Source organism: Chanodichthys erythropterus, chromosome 3 (genome assembly GCF_024489055.1).
Source record: "Chanodichthys erythropterus isolate Z2021 chromosome 3, ASM2448905v1, whole genome shotgun sequence".
Classification (NCBI taxonomy): domain Eukaryota; kingdom Metazoa; phylum Chordata; class Actinopteri; order Cypriniformes; family Xenocyprididae; genus Chanodichthys; species Chanodichthys erythropterus.
The window spans coordinates 2117860-2135854 of record NC_090223.1 but is presented as its reverse complement, the minus strand read 5'-3'; the positions used below and the strand labels follow the sequence as shown (position 1 = coordinate 2135854).

The following is a 17995-nucleotide window of genomic DNA, read 5'->3' as shown; positions in this document are numbered from 1 at the left end:
TGCATGTCAATGCCACTGTGAACACAACTCTTCAACATCTGATTCAGTTCATGAACAAGCAGCACTGTGTACATAATTCTTCAACATCTGATTCAGTTATTGAACAAGCAGCACTGTGTACACAATTCGTCAACATCTGATTCAGTTCATGAACAAGCAGCACTGTGAACACAATTCTTCAACATCTGATTCAGTTCATGAACAAGCAGCACTGTGTACACAATTCGTCAACATCTGATTCAGTTCATGAACAAGCAGCACTGTGAACACAATTCGTCAACATCTGATTCAGTTCATGAACAAGCAGCACTGTGAACACAATTCTTCAACATCTGATTCAGTTCATGAACAAGCAGCACTGTGTACACAATTCGTCAACATCTGATTCAGTTCATGAACAAGCAGCACTGTGTACACAATTCGTCAACATCTGATTCAGTTCATGAACAAGCAGCACTGTGAACACAATTCGTCAACATCTGATTCAGTTCATGAACAAGCAGCACTGTGAACACAATTCGTCAACATCTGATTCAGTTCATGAACAAGCAGCACTGTGTACACAATTCTTCAACATCTGATTCAGTTCATGAACAAGCAGCACTGTGAACACAATTCGTCAACATCTGATTCAGTTCATGAACAAGCAGCACTGTGAACACAATTCGTCAACATCTGATTCAGTTCATGAACAAGCAGCACTGTGTACACAATTCTTCAACATCTGATTCAGTTCATGAACAAGCAGCACTGTGTACACAACTCTTCAACTTATGATTCAGTTTATGAACAAGCGGCACTGGACACAACTCTTGAAAATCCAAACAAGTCACAGATCCGTTAACCTGTTGTACTCTCCTGACACTCTTTTCTCTTCATCCTCTCTCTCCTGCCACCATCCCTATCTGGGGCCAGATATAGCCATCTTTTGATGGTGGAATCAATGTCCTTTTCTGTGGCCGCAGACGTCAGACGGTTACGCCTCACAGCCGCTGAAACATACATGTAAACATGGTTTGAAATCAGCTCCTGTATCAAAAGCTAATGTGGCTATTGAATTTTAAAGGAGAAATACATTAAAACTGAACCCAGAACCTATTTACAGACATTCAGTTACATCTACACATAGAGAATGTAAATTAATGCAGATCAGTTTAGTAATGAGCTGGCACCATCATCCGACCAGGTTAAGTACAGATATACAATACAGATATACTTTTCAAAAAAATCTTGGCCTTAGTGCAATGCTATGATAGTTTCAATACCATTTGTTCAGCAGAAAATAATAAGGACAATATGAATCATGTGAACTAGTCATGTATGTCTACACTTTCGATTTAAACTGGTCTTTGCATGTATACACCAGAATGTCCCGGGTTCAGTTTTAGTGGAATTGTCAGTTACACTATGTTTTATGGTTTCCTTGTTACACAGTGTAATTGTTAATTTAAGAACAGTGTAATATAATTGAAGTACTTACTATAGTTAGCATTAGGGTTTGGTTTAAAGTTACTGCATGCAACTATTCATAAGTAACTGTTATTATTACTCTAAGTACATGTAACATGCAGCAAGGACACTGTAAAATAAAAAATAACACTTGTGTTTCCTCTCCTCTCCCCTGCTCACCACCTCTTATCTACCTCCTCCCTTCTCTGCATAACTTCATTTTGTCCCCTCCTCTCATCTTTTTCCCTCATCCCTCAATTTCTCCACTCTATCCTTTTCCTCTGCCCTTTTTTCTCCCTCCCTCTTTCCATCCCTTCTCTCACATTTCCTCATCTCGTTCTCCTCTCTTCCTCTACTCCCCTTGTAACCTTAATTATCAATTTAAATAAATTTAGATTTTTAAACACTTAAAGCACTCTTATGGCATAAAGTACAACTTACCAATCACAACATCCCTTAAACGTAAGCGCTGGAAACCAATTTTTCCATTTATTCCTCTCATGTTGATTTTTTGCGCCAAAGAGTTAGTAATCAGGCCCTGCATAATCCTCCAAATGCACTCGTGGACGTCCACCCCACCTTTGAGAGCCAGCGTGTTTACCTGAAATCACCATGAATTATTTTTTTAAGCAATGGTTTAATCAATTATAAATCTGTCCCCACATTTAACAGGGTAAGTGCCACCACAAATAGAGTGCATGTCTGTGGAAAACACTGAAGATAGTAACCTCAGTTTTAGGAAATGTGATGATTTGCCAACATACCAACTGTTTCTGGAGGTCAGGATTACTATGTAGTTGTTCCTCCATTTCCTGAAGAGAACTGACATCTTTAAGTGGCAACAAATTTCGATCCAGGACTGTCTCTGTCTCATCAGCCGATTTCATACTCTGCAGGGTCTTGAAGATGATTCGCAGTTGGTCCATCATCATTTCCTGTTTTGTTAATATATTACGCAGGAGGGCTAGGAAGAAAACAAGAAAGACAAATATAAGTTTTCAGTCACTTAATTAGGTAAACACTGACCATTTGCTTGTCCAAACCAAAACTGTATTCCAATGCAAGTCAAATTTGCAAGTTAACATGCCAAACGACTAAAATTGTGGATTAATCACCATTGGGACTATTCTTTATCATCACAAATTACAACATCTCAACAAAACATTCTTGAGATATGAATTTTTGGAAGTTGATGGCACAAACATACGTTCATCTAAGTTTTAACTTGTAGTCATTTTTTGTATAAGAAAGAGTGTAAAAAACAATATGAAGTACAAATAGTAATTTGCCAGAGGAAAAAAAATTACGAAAAACAAACATAACTATAATAAATATTAATATACTCACATGTTTGCAAACTAGATGTCTGCTCCCTGGTCTGGTGTGGCTCAATATGCTTTGATGGGACTAGAGAAGGTGCAGCATGGCTTGGTCTATGGCTCTCAGAGCTGGCATGACTTGATCTACCAGTCTCAGTGCTGATGCTGCTTGATGTGTGGATCTCACTGCTGACATGCCTTAATGGACGAATCTCAGAACTGATGTGCCTCGATGTACAGCGCTCAGTGATAATGTGCCTGCTATGGTCTCTTGGGTTGTGCTCAGGACTGCTATGGCCTCTTGGGTAGAGGTCAGGAGTGCTGTGGCCTCTTGGGTTGTGCTCAGGACTGCTATGGCCTCTTGGGTAGAGGTCAGGAGTGCTGTGGCCTCTTGGGTTGTGCTCAGGACTGCTATGGCCTCTTGGGTAGAGGTCAGGAGTGCTGTCATCACTTGAGTAAAGCTCAGGAGTGCAGTAGCCTCTTCGATGGAGGTCAGGAGTGCTGTGGTCTTTTGGGTGGAGGTCAGCAGCACTGTGGCCTTTTGGGTGGACCTGAGGAGTGCTGTGGTCTTTTGGGTGGATGTCAGCAGTGCTGTGGTCTTTTGGGTGGAGCTTGGGGCTGTTTTGCTTTCCTGGGTCTAATGCAGGAGTGGTGTGCTGCCTACTGATCTTTGGAGCACTGGGCAATGAATACTTTCTGCTCAAATGTACAAAATATGTTAGTCCTTTATCTGCTGTGATAAAGTGTATAAAATTTTTAAAAATACTGAAGCTTCCTACCCTTTTCTTGACATTGTTCCTTCCAGGGTGCCTTCCATGTCATCATAGTGACATTCAGGAACACCGTGGCCTCTTTGGTGAAGCTTGGGGATGTTTTGCTTTACTGGTTCTAATGCAGGACTTTTGTGCTGTCTGACGATCTTTGGAGCATTGGGCAATGGATACTTTCTGCTTAGAAGTACAACAGATCTTAGCACTTTATCTGGTATGATAAAATACACTATAATTTAAAATAGCAGTAGGTTCTTACCCTTTTTTTGATTTTTTTCTTTCACAGTGCTTTCCATCTCATCATCATCATCCTCTCCGGGGAAAAAATTGTTTTTAGGTCTAAGAACATATATCATCATTTCAAGATATGCAATTATTAGTAAATGTTGTGCACCACCAATTAATAATAAAAAAACAAAAACAAAAAAAAAAAACAATGAAACACATTCTTCCCCCTACATTCTTCTTCTTTTAAATTTAATTGGTGAGTTCCCTCCATCACTTCCAATGTCAGTGTGATCAACAGCTTGAGGAAGTTTCCGTCTAGCTTCATTGTAGTCATCTGGGAAAGTAAAAAAAAAAAAAAAAAAAGCAATTTTAAGTAATACATAACACTAGTTCAGTTTGAAGAAAGAGGTGAATTAATGTAACTTACGTGATGTGTAAATAATTCTGGCCTTATGGGGCTTCCATTCATCTCCAGGACATTCTTGTAATTTTACAGCTTTTGCTACATCAGTTTTATTTGGAGGCCACATGCACTCTCCATTTTTCATCCAAATGGAAGGTACAACTTCAACCTCATTGGTGTTGTCAAAAACAACTATGTGAAACATCTAATGAGAAAAAATTGAAACCACAGTAACATACTCTTTAGCCAACTGAAATGCTAAAACAAAAGGGCTATTTGTCTCAATGCAATAGTGGAACAACAACAAATCGGTTTTGGAATGGTAGTCTCACATACTTCTGGGGCTTATTTCTAACCATGAAACATTTGATGTTAGTAGAGAGGTTGGAAACAACATAAATTCCCAGCTCTCTTGAGTCAATAGGATATGTAAAGAAGTGTTCCACCTGTTTATATTCATTGGCCACAATGTACACTATTCCTTTATCCTCAACAATGTTCTGGACTAACAACAACTTTTTATCAATTTTGATGCAACAATCTCTCTCTTTGACCTTCACAACTACATCATCTGTAGCAAGCACTCTATATTGACGAACTTGTTGTGAGAAGCATTCTGGCACTGGCCCATCCATATGCTCATTTTCCAGTTTTTGAGTTGCCTCTTTAACATCAGAACTGTAGCTGTCATTTTCCATCTCTGATAATCTTCGTATCACCTGAGTCAAAGGATTAAGTGGACCTCGAACCAATTTTTTTAGTTTTCCTAAGAAATTTTCAAAGGGAAATGCTGATATAAGGTCTAAATTACCATGGACTTTGACATCATCACTGAGATGCACCAGACCATGAATATTGTATACCAAAAACTCCTCACCGTAAAGCAGGCCAAAGTGTTCAACGAATGACACCAAAAGAGTTTTAGCAAAGTCATTCAACTCCATACAATATTGTGGACTTGCCAAAATATACACGCCTACTGACAACAGCATGAAGTTGTCATAGATCTGAGGCTGCAGAATACCCCTCAGCACAACTGGACCAGTGTACAACAAGAATTGGCGTAGTTCTGTGGCTTTCCACCTACATCTTTCAGCCAGAACCCGTGGTGAAAAAAACTACTGTTCACTCTTTTTTGGTTCGGAGTAATTGAACGACCACAGGATGTCCGGTTAGAACATAACGTCTCACACCAGGGGTACTTGTAGTTGATTTATTGTGTGTGTGGTTCTGTAAACATAAACAATATACAAAATATAAATAAACAAACAAACAATCACAGATCTATAAACAGTACTAGATCTATAAGTGAGTACTTGAATACTGGTTATAACGATAATCAGCATGGTAAAGGGTATTAGAAAACTAGACAAAGTGAATTATATAATTACACAAATACAAACTCTATACAAATGATTATAATACTGTACTGCGTGCCCAGCGCATGTAGTGTTAACAGCGCATGCGTCTGACTCACTAAATAGACATGCCTGTACATGTTCCCTGAAACGCATTTCAATCCAACACTATATAATAAAGATATAACATTAAACACTGTCCATATAAATAACACGGGAGGCTCATGAAATTTACGTGACAATATAAAGTGCAAACATATTTAACAATGTAAACATTTAGGCGGAATGCCGCGATGGCGATCTTTAATCTCTATCATGAACGTATTATAACTATGCAAATGTACTTACAATTAGTTGCACGCACACACATAATCCTCAAAATCTTTGGATTGCAACACTTCTGACGAATCTAACTATTATTTACAATAAACAAGCACATCTACGCAGTCTCTCTCCATAACATCTTGTTTTCCAACTCCCCGGAAAGTTTTGGAACAGTCCAAGTCACGAACAGAGGCGGGGGAGTTTGGGAGAGTCCATTTCTGAAGGGTGGCCTTTTTTACAGCCGCCCCCAAATTCACAATGTGAATTTGAACAATTAAAAAGGCCTTACTAAGAGTTAAGTTATTGGTATATCACTCAGGCAGTGGAGGTAGGCTGATGATTTTGGTCACTGGCCTTAGGTAAGTTCTGTCCTTCACTTTAATTTCAGCTGATCTGACCCGGTTATCCTTCCCCGGGAAAACCTGCACAATCCTTCCAACTGGCCAAAGTGCACGAGGTAGCTGCTGGTCTACAATCATAACAGTTTCACCTACTCGTAGATTGTCCTTCTCTGACATCCATTTCTGTCTGGTTTGAAGGCTAGGTAGGTAGTTACAGATGAATCGCTTCCAAAAGTGATCAGCTAGCAGCTGACTATGCCTCCATCTCCGTCTGCTCAGGAGTTCGGAATCTTGGTACGTCACTTGTGGAAGTGATGCGTCTCGCCGCCCCATTAGCAGGATGTTGGGTGTAACTGGATCGGGGTCGGCTATGTCTGAAGATGTGTAGCCGATGGGCTTGGCATTCAGTATACCCTCTATTTCAATTAGAACAGTTCGTAATACTTCTTCAGTGACTGTTTGGGCTCCGAGAGTTACTTGCAGGGCTGTTTTCAGTGATCGAATTTCCCGCTCCCAGCATCCACCGAAATGTGGTGCATTGGGTGGATTGAACACGAAACCAATCTGTTGGCTTGCAAGTTGAGCCTGGATCTCAGGCTGAAGAGCTACAAAGGCATCCCGAAGTTCCCTTTCCCCACCTTTGAAATTCGTTCCTTGATCTGAAAGGATCTCAAAGGGTTTGCCTCGCCGAGCAATAAAACGGCGAAGGGCCATAAGGAATGAATCACTGTCCAGACTTGTAAGGAGATCAATATGCACTGCACGGGTGGTCATACACTTGAAAAGGATCCCCCAACGTTTCTCATTTCTGCGTCCCACCTTTATGAGATAGGGACCGAAGCAATCTATCCCCGTTGAATAGAAAACTGGCTGGTGAATTCTCAACCTTGCTTGTGGAAGGTCTGCCATTCTGGGGGGGTTAGGTTTGGCTCGCCATTTCTGGCATTCAGTGCATTGGCGTTGATGATGTCTGACTGCTGCTCGTCCTTTTAATACCCAGTATTTCCTCCTGAGTTCTGAAAACACCCTCTCTGGTCCAGGGTGATGCAGACGATCATCATAGTCTTTGATAATCAGCTTGGTGAGTGGGTGATGTGGGTTGAGGACAATGGGGTGGATGTTATCTTCGTCTAATGGACTGATCTGTCTGAGACGACCACCGACGCGAATGAGATTGGTGCTGTTATCCAGTTCAGGGGCTAGACACAGCAGTCGACTATTGCTAGGTATGGGTTTACCAGATTTCAAGTGCAACATCTCGTCTGGGAATGATTCCATCTGGATGTGACGGAGGGCTGTGAGCTCAGCTTCTTTATAGTCTTCTGCAGTGGCACTCAAGGGTGATTTCTTGTTTGAGTATTGTATGAGGGCCTTTAAGTAGTCTGAGAAGGTGCTAAATTGATGAGGATCTGGTAATGACAGAGCAGAAGTTACCAGTCCACAGAAGGTTGACCTTTTCGACTCACTGTCTTGGGTTACATGGGCTAATGGTGGCATCTCTGGCCAGCTGGCTGGTGTCTGTCTGAGGAAAGCTGGGCCTTGGTTCCATTTGCTGTCTTTGGTGAGATCAGAGGGAGACTTCCCTCTTGTAATGGCATCCGCTGGGTTGTTGCTAGACTGTACATAGCGCCAGGTATCAGATTCAGTTAAGTCCTGGATTTCTGCTACTCTAGTCCCCACAAAAACCTTAAAGCGGCAAGAATCTGATAAAAGCCAGGTCAGTATTGTAGTGGAGTCAGACCACAGAGTGATGCTACTGAGTGGTAATGTTAGCTCTGCTTTCAGGACTTTAGCCAGTTGCGCCCCTGTGAGTGCTGCACACAACTCAAGACGAGGAATGCTCTGTTGTTTTTTGGGGGCGACACGGGACCTAGCTGTTACAAAGGCCACCTCCACTTTACCTTGAGAGCTCTCTGTTCTTAAGTAAGCCACAGAGCCATAGGCCTTCTCTGAGGCATCACAAAAGATGTGAAGCTGCCTAATGCTGGTAGAGCAGTCCAGTTCCTTGCTGCAATAACATCTGGGCAAAGTGATGTGCTGCAGGTCTTCCAACTCGCTCTCCCAGTGTTTCCAAGTGGCTAATAGGTCCTCAGGTAGCCGCGGGTCATCCCACTCTCTCCTTTTGTCCCATAACTTTTGTACTATCACTTTAGCTCGAGTGGTGAATGGTACAATGTAGCCAAGGGGATCATATTGGCTAGCAAGAATCTGGTAGATGCTTCTCATTGTGGGCACTTGACAGTCAGGTTTGCGTCGTTTGTAGGAGAGAGTGTCTGACTGGCATTTCCAATGAAGGCCAAGAGTTGATTCCTGGGCATTTTGGTGACCTTCACGTAGCCAAAGAATGCTGCTCTGAGACTGAATATCGGCTGGCAGATGGCTGATAACTGAAGGGTCATTACTAGCCCACTGTCGTAACTCAAAGCCCCCAGATGCTAGGAGGCTGTAGAGTTTGTCGACTAGGTTCTTGGCCGTGTTAGGAGAAGCAAAGCTCTGAAGGCAATTGTCAACATAGAATGACTTCTCCACAGAAAAACATGTGTCCTCTCCAGGCTGGCTGTGATCTAGAACATGCTTCTGTAAAGCAAACGAAGCACAACATGGACTGCAAGTAGTCCCGAAAGGCAGCACTTGCCATTCATAGACATCAGGGATTCTGTCTCTTTGCATGTCTCTCCAAATGTATCTCAGCAGTGGTTTATCCTTTGGCAAGAGGCGTACCTGATGGAACATGCCACGGATGTCACTACTGATGGCAACAGAGTGCTCCCGGAAGCGCAGAAGGACTGCCAGGAGGGACGGACCAAGTGTTGGACCAGGCAATAGGAGCTCATTCAGATTGTGCCCTTGGTATGAGAATGAACAGTTAAAGACCACCCTGTTCTTCCCATTATGCTGCACCATGTGGTGCGGGATGTACCAGGCTTCTTTTGTTCTGTCCACCTGCTCCTGACTAAGTTTGACAACATACCCAGCTTGCACTAACTTGGCCAACTCCTCTTTGTATGCTGCAGCCAGATCAGAGTCTTTGTCAAGCCGTTTCTCAATTCCTCTTAACTGGGGTAAGACAGCTTCTTTAGTTGCATAGAGACAGGGCATGTTCTTGATACGTAGCAGAGGAGTAGCATATCTCTGAACACCATCAATATCCACTCTCACAGTGTTTTCTTGCAGAAGCTGTATGGACTCCTTGTCTAGGCGTGATCTGGTGATTACCTTTTCACTCTGGTAGGGTAGAACATCCATTTGCCACAGTCTCTCTACGTTTGCATAAAGGTCATTGACAGGCCGCAGCGAGGTGAAGAAGCACTGATCAGGGAAAAGATGACTGCTCAATTCTTGAGTTGGACCCTGCAGTGTCCATCCCAGACGTGTTCTTACTGCTGTCGGACCACCAGGGGGCCCCAGTCTGACTGGCTGTATAGGTGTGATAAGGTGGGGGCAATCAGAGCCAATGAGAAGCACGGGATGTACCTTGTTCAGCTGTTGCAGTGGTAACCCAGCAAGATGCTTGAACTTCCTTTGCAGGACATTGACTGGGTGAGTATGTTCTGCCAGGCCGAGTACTTTAGCTGTGAAGGCGTTACGGATCTTGTAGGCCTTACTGGGGTTAACAATTGGGGACACAGTAAAAGTTACTGCCGCCCCGTGAATGACCTGGGTATCTTGTCTCACTGTGCGAAGCACAAGGTCCTCGGGCTCCCCCTCAATTGCCAATTTCTCAACTGCATCATGCAGAATGATGGTTCGCTCTGATCCATCGTCCAACACAGCATAAGCCTCCATCGCTCTGTTACCATTCTTGATTAGAACCTTAATCACTTTGAGCAGCACTTTACTGCCAGATGTTGGGCGGTCAACATACAAAACTGCACTAGAAGGAGCTGTACTCTCCTGAGGTGACTTGACTTGACCATTAACGTCATGCAGTACCAAAAGGTGCTTCTTGTTGCAGGTTGGGCAGAGAGTCTTAAGGGTGCAGTTAGCTGCTTGATGTCCACGACCACAACGCCAGCATCGGTTCTTTGTCTTTATCCAGTCTATCTTCATGTCTTTGCTTAGAAGCTTGAAGTTATCACAGCCATTCAAGTAATGCTTGTTGTTGTCACAGTATGGACAAAAGGCCTTTACCTTCTCTGTTTTGACTGGTAGGCTGACTGGTTTAGACGTGACAGAAGACGTCAGCGTGGACGGTGACTTTTCAGTCCCAAGGAAAATAGTAGTTGGTCTGCGAGGCTGCTTAGGTTCTCTTCTCACCTCTCTGATGCGTGCTGGGTAGTCTTGCTTTGAGGGCAAACCATACTGGCTACTGTCTTCCTGTACCTGAAGCTCATATTCCAGCCAATCCGCAAAGTCCAGCAGTGTGGGAATAGCAACTTGTAGTGGGTGAGTGTATCTCTTAAAACTGGATCTGAGATCATGTGGCAGCTTACTCAAGAGTCGAGATACATGTGATCCACATTCCAGCTCTACACTACCTTTGTGGCCCAGCTGCTGCAACATACTGACAAGTGAACGCACCTGCAGCCCAAACATCCTGAAGGCCTTCACATCTCCGCTGCGTATGTTAGCACCATCCATCAGCTCAGCGATTCGTTGCAGAGCTAGTTGGTGAGGTTGACCATACATTTTATTCAGAGCTCTCATAGTGTTTGTGAAGGGAGACCTTGAATTGCTATAAGAGTCCGCCACCAGGAGAGCCTCCTCCAGTTTCAGATGGTCTGTGAGGATTTGGAACTTGAAGTGTTCTGTGGCGTCATCAGGCAGGATGTTCTCTAATGCAATTCTCAGCCTTGAAAACTCCCTAGGGTCAGGAAATGTCAGGTAAGGGATGGTAGGGGCTGGACCTCTGTAGATTTTCTCTTGGGTAGATGAAGGTAAGAGATGCTCTGAAGTGTATTCAGCATGGACTGGTCTTTTCTGGTCTTGTGATGGGAACATAAACTCAGGCAGCTGACGTGACTGGGAATACGGGGGAGAGTCTGGATACCTGAATTGCGGTGAATCACGATACTGTGCTGTAAAGGGGGCTCTCTCATCTGAGGAGGAAGAAATGTTCATGTTTCTCAGATGTTCAATCAGCCCTGGGCTTTCCTCTGGCCCAGCTGAGCACATTTGTCTCTTAGCGGTAGGTGGCAGCCTGGAGCGTGGGGCTGGTATTGGATGGTAGCTTGGCTGTGGAGTCTGAATGTGAGCTGCTGGAGAGTGAGAGAGCTGTGATGGCATTGGTGCAGTGGATAACTCAGGTGGAAGTCTTCGGTCCGATTTCAGGTTTTTAAGCTCATGATAAAGCGCAGCATTCTGTTGACGCATCTCTTGGACTGCTGAGATGATCTCAGGGAGCTGGCTAGCTTGTCGTTGCAAGGCTGCGTTCTCCCGCTTCATCTCCTCTAACATGGCTGTAAGCTCTGGTAACTGTTTTACTTGCTGTTGCAGTGCAGCATTCTCCTCTCTCAGCCTTTCAGAAGTGCTGTCCCATTGGTCATTCAATATCCATTCTGAGTGCTCTGATGCTTGACTGACTGGTGAAGTGGATATAGAACGACGTGGTGGTTCATCCTCCAGTGCACCCTGGTAGCTAGGCGACCGTGGCTGCTGTCGTTGAGGACCAGGTTCACTGAGCTCGTAGTCTTCAAGGTAAGCTGGGGGGTTAACTCGTCTCCTTGGTCGCACAGCAGGAGGTTCTCTTTCTGGGTAAGACATGGCTGTAGCAGTTCACTCCTCCGGCTCGAAGGACCATGAAAAAAACTACTGTTCACTCTTTTTTGGTTCGGAGTAATTGAACGACCACAGGATGTCCGGTTAGAACATAACGTCTCACACCAGGGGTACTTGTAGTTGATTTATTGTGTGTGTGGTTCTGTAAACATAAACAATATACAAAATATAAATAAACAAACAAACAATCACAGATCTATAAACAGTACTAGATCTATAAGTGAGTACTTGAATACTGGTTATAACGATAATCAGCATGGTAAAGGGTATTAGAAAACTAGACAAAGTGAATTATATAATTACACAAATACAAACTCTATACAAATGATTATAATACTGTACTGCGTGCCCAGCGCATGTAGTGTTAACAGCGCATGCGTCTGACTCACTAAATAGACATGCCTGTACATGTTCCCTGAAACGCATTTCAATCCAACACTATATAATAAAGATATAACATTAAACACTGTCCATATAAATAACACGGGAGGCTCATGAAATTTACGTGACAATATAAAGTGCAAACATATTTAACAATGTAAACATTTAGGCGGAATGCCGCGATGGCGATCTTTAATCTCTATCATGAACGTATTATAACTATGCAAATGTACTTACAATTAGTTGCACGCACACACATAATCCTCAAAATCTTTGGATTGCAACACTTCTGACGAATCTAACTATTATTTACAATAAACAAGCACATCTACGCAGTCTCTCTCCATAACATCTTGTTTTCCAACTCCCCGGAAAGTTTTGGAACAGTCCAAGTCACGAACAGAGGCGGGGGAGTTTGGGAGAGTCCATTTCTGAAGGGTGGCCTTTTTTACACGTGGCCTTCGAGCAAACTCGCTTGGAATGTAATTTCTCAGTGCAAGAAGTCTATCTGAAACTATGGAAGCTTGACTAGATGAAATGCGACAGTACAAGGGACCAGTGGTGCTGATCCACAAGTCTAAGAGACGTCTCATTACACCCAGACAAACCAGGTGCATATAATCATATGGAAAACAAGTGACCATGTCGATGCCAACCTCTGTAAGAGGTGAGTGTTGGATGTGGTGTTCTTCATCTGTGGCTTGCCTAAAACTATCATCAGTTCTGCGCCTCGCATTAACCTCAGGAAATGTCATTCTATTCGATTTGCGGATACCTGTTTGGTGACACTTGTCACATCCATGATAAGCAGTGTGTGACTTCACACCTCTGATGAACGCTCGTGCTGGGGTGTCACACACAACAGAAACAACATTCAAAAAGAAAGTTTTCTGCTTGAACAGAAACCCATCTTTCAACACTTTTAGCTCTTGAACCAGATCATGAAGATACTCAGTCAAGGAATTTGGCTTAGAAGTACCACAAAACAGTCCAATCAAAATAGGTTTCTTGGTGTATCCTTGCAACAAACCAAGAATTGGCCAAAACTGTGTAGTTGTACTCTTGAAGATAGGTAATCCATCAAAATTTAATTGCAGTTTAAAAACATGTCTGTCTGGCACATTACGCCAAATGACATCTAGAATTTTCCGAATAGAATTCAGAATTCCACAATAATGGAACACACCACCTGCCACACTGCTAATTTTGTAGCTCGTTTTTGTTTTCAACAACGTTCGTCCATCCTTTGGCAGAGAGGGATGACAGATTTTGAGGATGCTGAGAAGCGCTGACAGAGCTATTAGAGATATTCCAAATTCAATTGCCCAGTCTGCCAGAGAACTCTGCAAACCACCATCCATCTCACTACACTGTTCTCCAAGATCAGGCAGATCCTCAACAGAAGCTGCACTCTTTTCATGTACTTCCTTATCCTCAGTGCCATCAACTAGATCATCATCACTTTCATCACCAATTTGCATGTCAGATTCCTCTGAATCATCAACATTAACACTTGTCTCATCATTCACAATTCTTTCCCCATCATGCTCGTTTTCCATTAGTTTACTGACTACCCTTAATGCCTTTCTTCGTGAATTGCCCCTATCATTGTACATCCAAGTCTTTTCCATACCGTGGCTTTACTCAGGTCTTTTGTTCTTCAACCTGAAACAACAAATAAAAGAAAATATTTCAAATTGTAAAATGAATCATATAAATTATTAATAATACAGAAAGCAAACACACACACACCAAACACAATCAAGAAAATCATAAATGAATTGGTGAAACTACAAGGTCCATGTACGTTTTGATAGTTGTTGGCACCTTTAATAGTTTTCTTCATTTGTTCCAAAAAAAATATTTTTTGATTGACAGGTTAAAAACATGAACCAAAAAAATCAAGCAGAAATATTTTTGTTTTTGTTGTTGTTGAACAAATGGAAAAATGAACAACGGTGTTGTTGTTTTCTTAATTTCTGCTTATTTCATTTCAAATTGAAAGACAAACTATCAAAACAAACACATAAACCCGTTTGCTCTCATTACATAATTTGTCAAACAACACCATTGTATTATTAAATCTATACAACTTGAATATTACAATCTGAACCCAGATAGCAAGCCATGATCGAAATAATGTTGATTCAATATTAATTTGTCAATGTTAACATCATTGAATCAATATCACTTTTGCACCCTCAATTAATGTTGAAATTTCAACAAAAAATAAATAAATAAATAAATAAATAAATGGTAATGGCATTGAATCAATGTTTCCACTTTCAGAAAATGAAACAACTACAACTGACTTAAAGCCACAGCCTGAAATCAACTGAAAATAAAAGAAGACAATAAATCTCTCAAGATAATTCTTTTTGAGAATTAACAGGTTTAGATGTTGATGTTTTATTGAAAATGTTTGGTCACCATTTTGGTGGTCAGTGGTTCTTTTAGTTGGGCAGTTTGACTCTGGGCTTTTTGTGTGAGTTTGTGCTCTTTGTAACAGTGTTTACTAAAACACACCATTTGTTGCAAAGAAACAAGAAACAATAAACTAGTATATAAGACAGTTTTCTGCCTCACAAAGCAGAGTATATTTCTAACCTTGTTCCTGACCAAAAGTGGTTAATTGTTATTGAAATATTTACCAATAATACTTTCTTGCCACTGATCATATTCAGATTTTTTTTAAATAATGATGACCAATGTTGGTGACCAAACATTTTCAATAAAACATCAACATCTAAACCTGTTAATTCTCAAAAAGAATTATCTTGAGAGATTTATTGTCGTCTTTTATCTTCAGTTGATTTCAGGCTGTGGCTTGAAGTCAGTTGTAGTTGTGTTTCATTTTCTGAGAGTGCAAACATTTATTCAATGCCACTACCATTGACTTTTATTTGCTGAAATTTCAACATATTTTCAACATTAATTGAGGGTGCAAAAGTGATATTGATTCAATGATGTTAACGTTGACAAATTAACATTGATTCAACATTATTTTGATCATAGCTTGCTATCTGGGAATGTAATCGACGAACATTTAACATTAGTGAACTGATTACATTTTAATATAGGCCTAACAGCTACGATTATGCATTGTTCATACTTACTCTACAATCCAAAAAAAGTAACGTTAAACCAAATATAGGCTATAAAATATATTTTACAATATTCACTTACCAAACTTCGTTCGCTATGCTCGAGTCAATTGAGGAGTCCACGGCCGTTAGAGATGTGCAGCCTCAAGTGCATTCAGTGCCCGCCCAATTCTTCAATAACTCTGATTCCGGGAGTAATTTTTTTTTTTTTTTTGGTTAAAGCGTTCTAAAACGTTAACCAAACCAGCTAAATCGCAAGATTACACACTTTTAAATGAAGAAAAAAAAAAAATCCAAATCGAACAATAAAGGTACAAGATTGAGTCTGAGTGTGTCCTGACTGCAATGAGGTTAAAACGGCAAACCCATGAAGCATTGCGCTTTATGCGCGCTTTTCTAGATGCGACCTGATTGGTAGATTTTTTTTCTTGCTCCAATATGCCCAATAATACTAGGACATTTTCAGAAAGAAAACATATGTGTGAAATTGGCCTTGTTTGTGCATAAATTAAGATAATCAAACAATTAAATTTCTATCTGCTGCTAATTTAAAAAGCTTGCTTCCTTCTAACACTATTATACAGTATATACCATTAATATGTAGGTATATGTATATATATATATATATATATAAAGCAAATATTACACACAAACAAAATTATTACAAACACACACACATACATATATATATATATATATATATATATATATATATATAGCTATATATACATACATATATATGCTTTGTGTACTGTGTTAGACTGTCTTAGTATTGCGCTTTTGTTGGTTTGCTTACGGTTTGTTGTCCTCTATTGTAAATCTCTTTGGATAAAAGAGTTTGCTGAATGATTAAATGTAGCCTAAATGTAATATAAATTTAAAGTTTATGGTGTCCCATAATTGATTAAACCTTGTTGATGGAGAGCAATAAACCCACGTTGTAAACAGGAATAGGGGAAACAGCTGTGTTCATGAAAATATTATCAATTATGAAATATCTGTGGGAAAAGTCTGGCCACACATATGTGGCCCACAGTTCTATATTTTACATGTGGCCCAAATAATACACTTAACAATTGGCCCATATCTTGTTTGCCGTCTTAAAGACGGTTCCATGTCCACCATAACCGGGCCATGTTCGGTTCACATGCCTCATGCCAGTGCCGACTGAATGCCAGCTGTGCCGGCTTCATGCCAAATCAGGGCCAGAAGTCTTTGCTACCTGGGTGGTTATTCATGTACTGTTATTGTAAAGTGTTACCCATTAATTTATTCCTACTGCTATTTCTTTGATAAATTCTGGCATGTGGGGTGTAGGTGGACGTAGGTAGTTGTTTGAACCTGTTGTTGTCTTGTGTTTTTAAATGAAATTTGTAATGTATTGTAAATTGTTGGTCTTGCTGTGAAACCAATTGCACCAAGGGGACATACAGAAAAAGAAAGAAAGAAAGAAAGAAAGAAAGAAAGAAAGAAAGAAAGAAAGAAAGAAAGAAAGAAAGAAAGAAAGAAAGAAAGAAAGAACTGCATTTTGCTTGTTTTACTAAAACATAATTTTCATTAAAAAAGGTAATATAAATAAATTTTGGTCAGCATTTATCATTATTATTGTGTGTAAGTGTTGGGGTGGGCTAGCAATGCAATTCATTGTGGGATTATCTTAAGTTTTAAGAAGTGATACATTTTCTAAGAATAAAATCAACAGTCTTCTCTAAAGGCGAGATCTTCGAGCAGCTCCCCTATGTCTTCTTTGTGTAGACATTACAAACGCTGAAGAAAACCACACTAGGTAGGGTTGTTGAGTTACTGGTGCTGTGAGGTGTTAGTGCACCTGTCACTCATATCTTTTTTGCAGAACTTATTACAATATACTTCATAATGCATTTATTTGATTTTTATCCATGTATATGTATGTATATTTTCTATCTTTGCCTTGAACTTTTATATTTACTTCCCCCTGGCAACTTTTATTTGTTGTAATTTGTCTTTTTATCTTTTGATATTGTTTCTTGAGACAACACTGTATGTTACTGTCCTTAATAAACCCTATGTAGCAGCATTCCTCATACAATGAGGCTGTGAGAGACATCATTTTAATTTTTCTCATGAGTTCAGTAAAATCCCACTTAAGTGCAAAAAAAGAAAAAAATAGAGTTCTAATGCATGACAAAACACATTTAAAATAATTATTGAAGAATTATTAAACGTTAGAAAATTGTAACATTAAAAATAATAATAATGTATTTCCCTGGATCTGACAAGGTGGGTAAGCTGTCAATCATATCTCTGCCCCTGTTACAGAATTGGGGAAAGTTGCAGCATATGAAAAATGTCATATAGACTACTTGATTTAGGATCATTTTTAGCTTATGTGGGGTAAATACTTGACATGTAATGAAGGTACAGGATAATGACCTGGTGGAGAGACAAAATAAGAGTTTCATAAATATATTTGGTGACTAACTAAACATGCAAATCTATAGATTAAACACGTATATAAACTGCAAGAATGCATTAAAGGTATTCAGTTTCTGTTTTCAGTAGGAAAGGTGTCTTTTTAGCGGCCCCTAAAGTCATAATTAACCATTTTTACAACGGAAGTG

The 17995-nt window shown here is 40.6% G+C and overlaps 3 protein-coding genes and 1 long non-coding RNA gene across 5 annotated transcripts; all 4 read right to left on the bottom strand.

The window, feature by feature from the left end:
• Positions 1–622: 622 nt before the first annotated feature.
• On the bottom strand, positions 623–3809 carry LOC137015513 (serine/arginine repetitive matrix protein 2-like). The gene is made up of 6 exons (XM_067380530.1): positions 3798–3809; positions 3548–3715; positions 2797–3464; positions 2214–2413; positions 1891–2050; positions 623–992 (listed from the first exon to the last, which is right to left on the bottom strand). The coding sequence occupies exons 2-6, from the start codon at positions 3583–3585 to the stop codon at positions 841–843; spliced, it is 1218 nt and encodes a 405-aa protein (XP_067236631.1). The 5' UTR covers positions 3586–3715; positions 3798–3809; the 3' UTR covers positions 623–840.
• Position 3810: 1 nt separating this feature from the next.
• On the bottom strand, positions 3811–14402 carry LOC137016956 (uncharacterized). 2 transcript variants are annotated; one of them, XR_010894517.1, is made up of 4 exons: positions 13925–14402; positions 4194–4374; positions 3998–4100; positions 3811–3877 (listed from the first exon to the last, which is right to left on the bottom strand). It is a non-coding gene; the product is annotated as an uncharacterized lncRNA (long non-coding RNA). The 2 variants fall into 2 exon arrangements; XR_010894516.1 differs by lacking the exon at positions 13925–14402 and having other exon boundaries at positions 4194–5263.
• Positions 5280–12735, bottom strand: LOC137013700 (uncharacterized). The gene is made up of 3 exons (XM_067377662.1): positions 12529–12735; positions 5876–12052; positions 5280–5399 (listed from the first exon to the last, which is right to left on the bottom strand). Exon 2 carries the CDS (start codon positions 11893–11895, stop codon positions 6163–6165), a length of 5733 nt encoding a protein of 1910 aa, XP_067233763.1. The 5' UTR covers positions 11896–12052; positions 12529–12735; the 3' UTR covers positions 5280–5399; positions 5876–6162.
• LOC137013689 (uncharacterized) lies at positions 12597–15976 on the bottom strand. The gene is made up of 2 exons (XM_067377660.1): positions 15478–15976; positions 12597–13956 (listed from the first exon to the last, which is right to left on the bottom strand). Exon 2 carries the CDS (start codon positions 13920–13922, stop codon positions 12597–12599), a length of 1326 nt encoding a protein of 441 aa, XP_067233761.1. The 5' UTR covers positions 13923–13956; positions 15478–15976.
• Positions 15977–17995: the final 2019 nt, after the last annotated feature.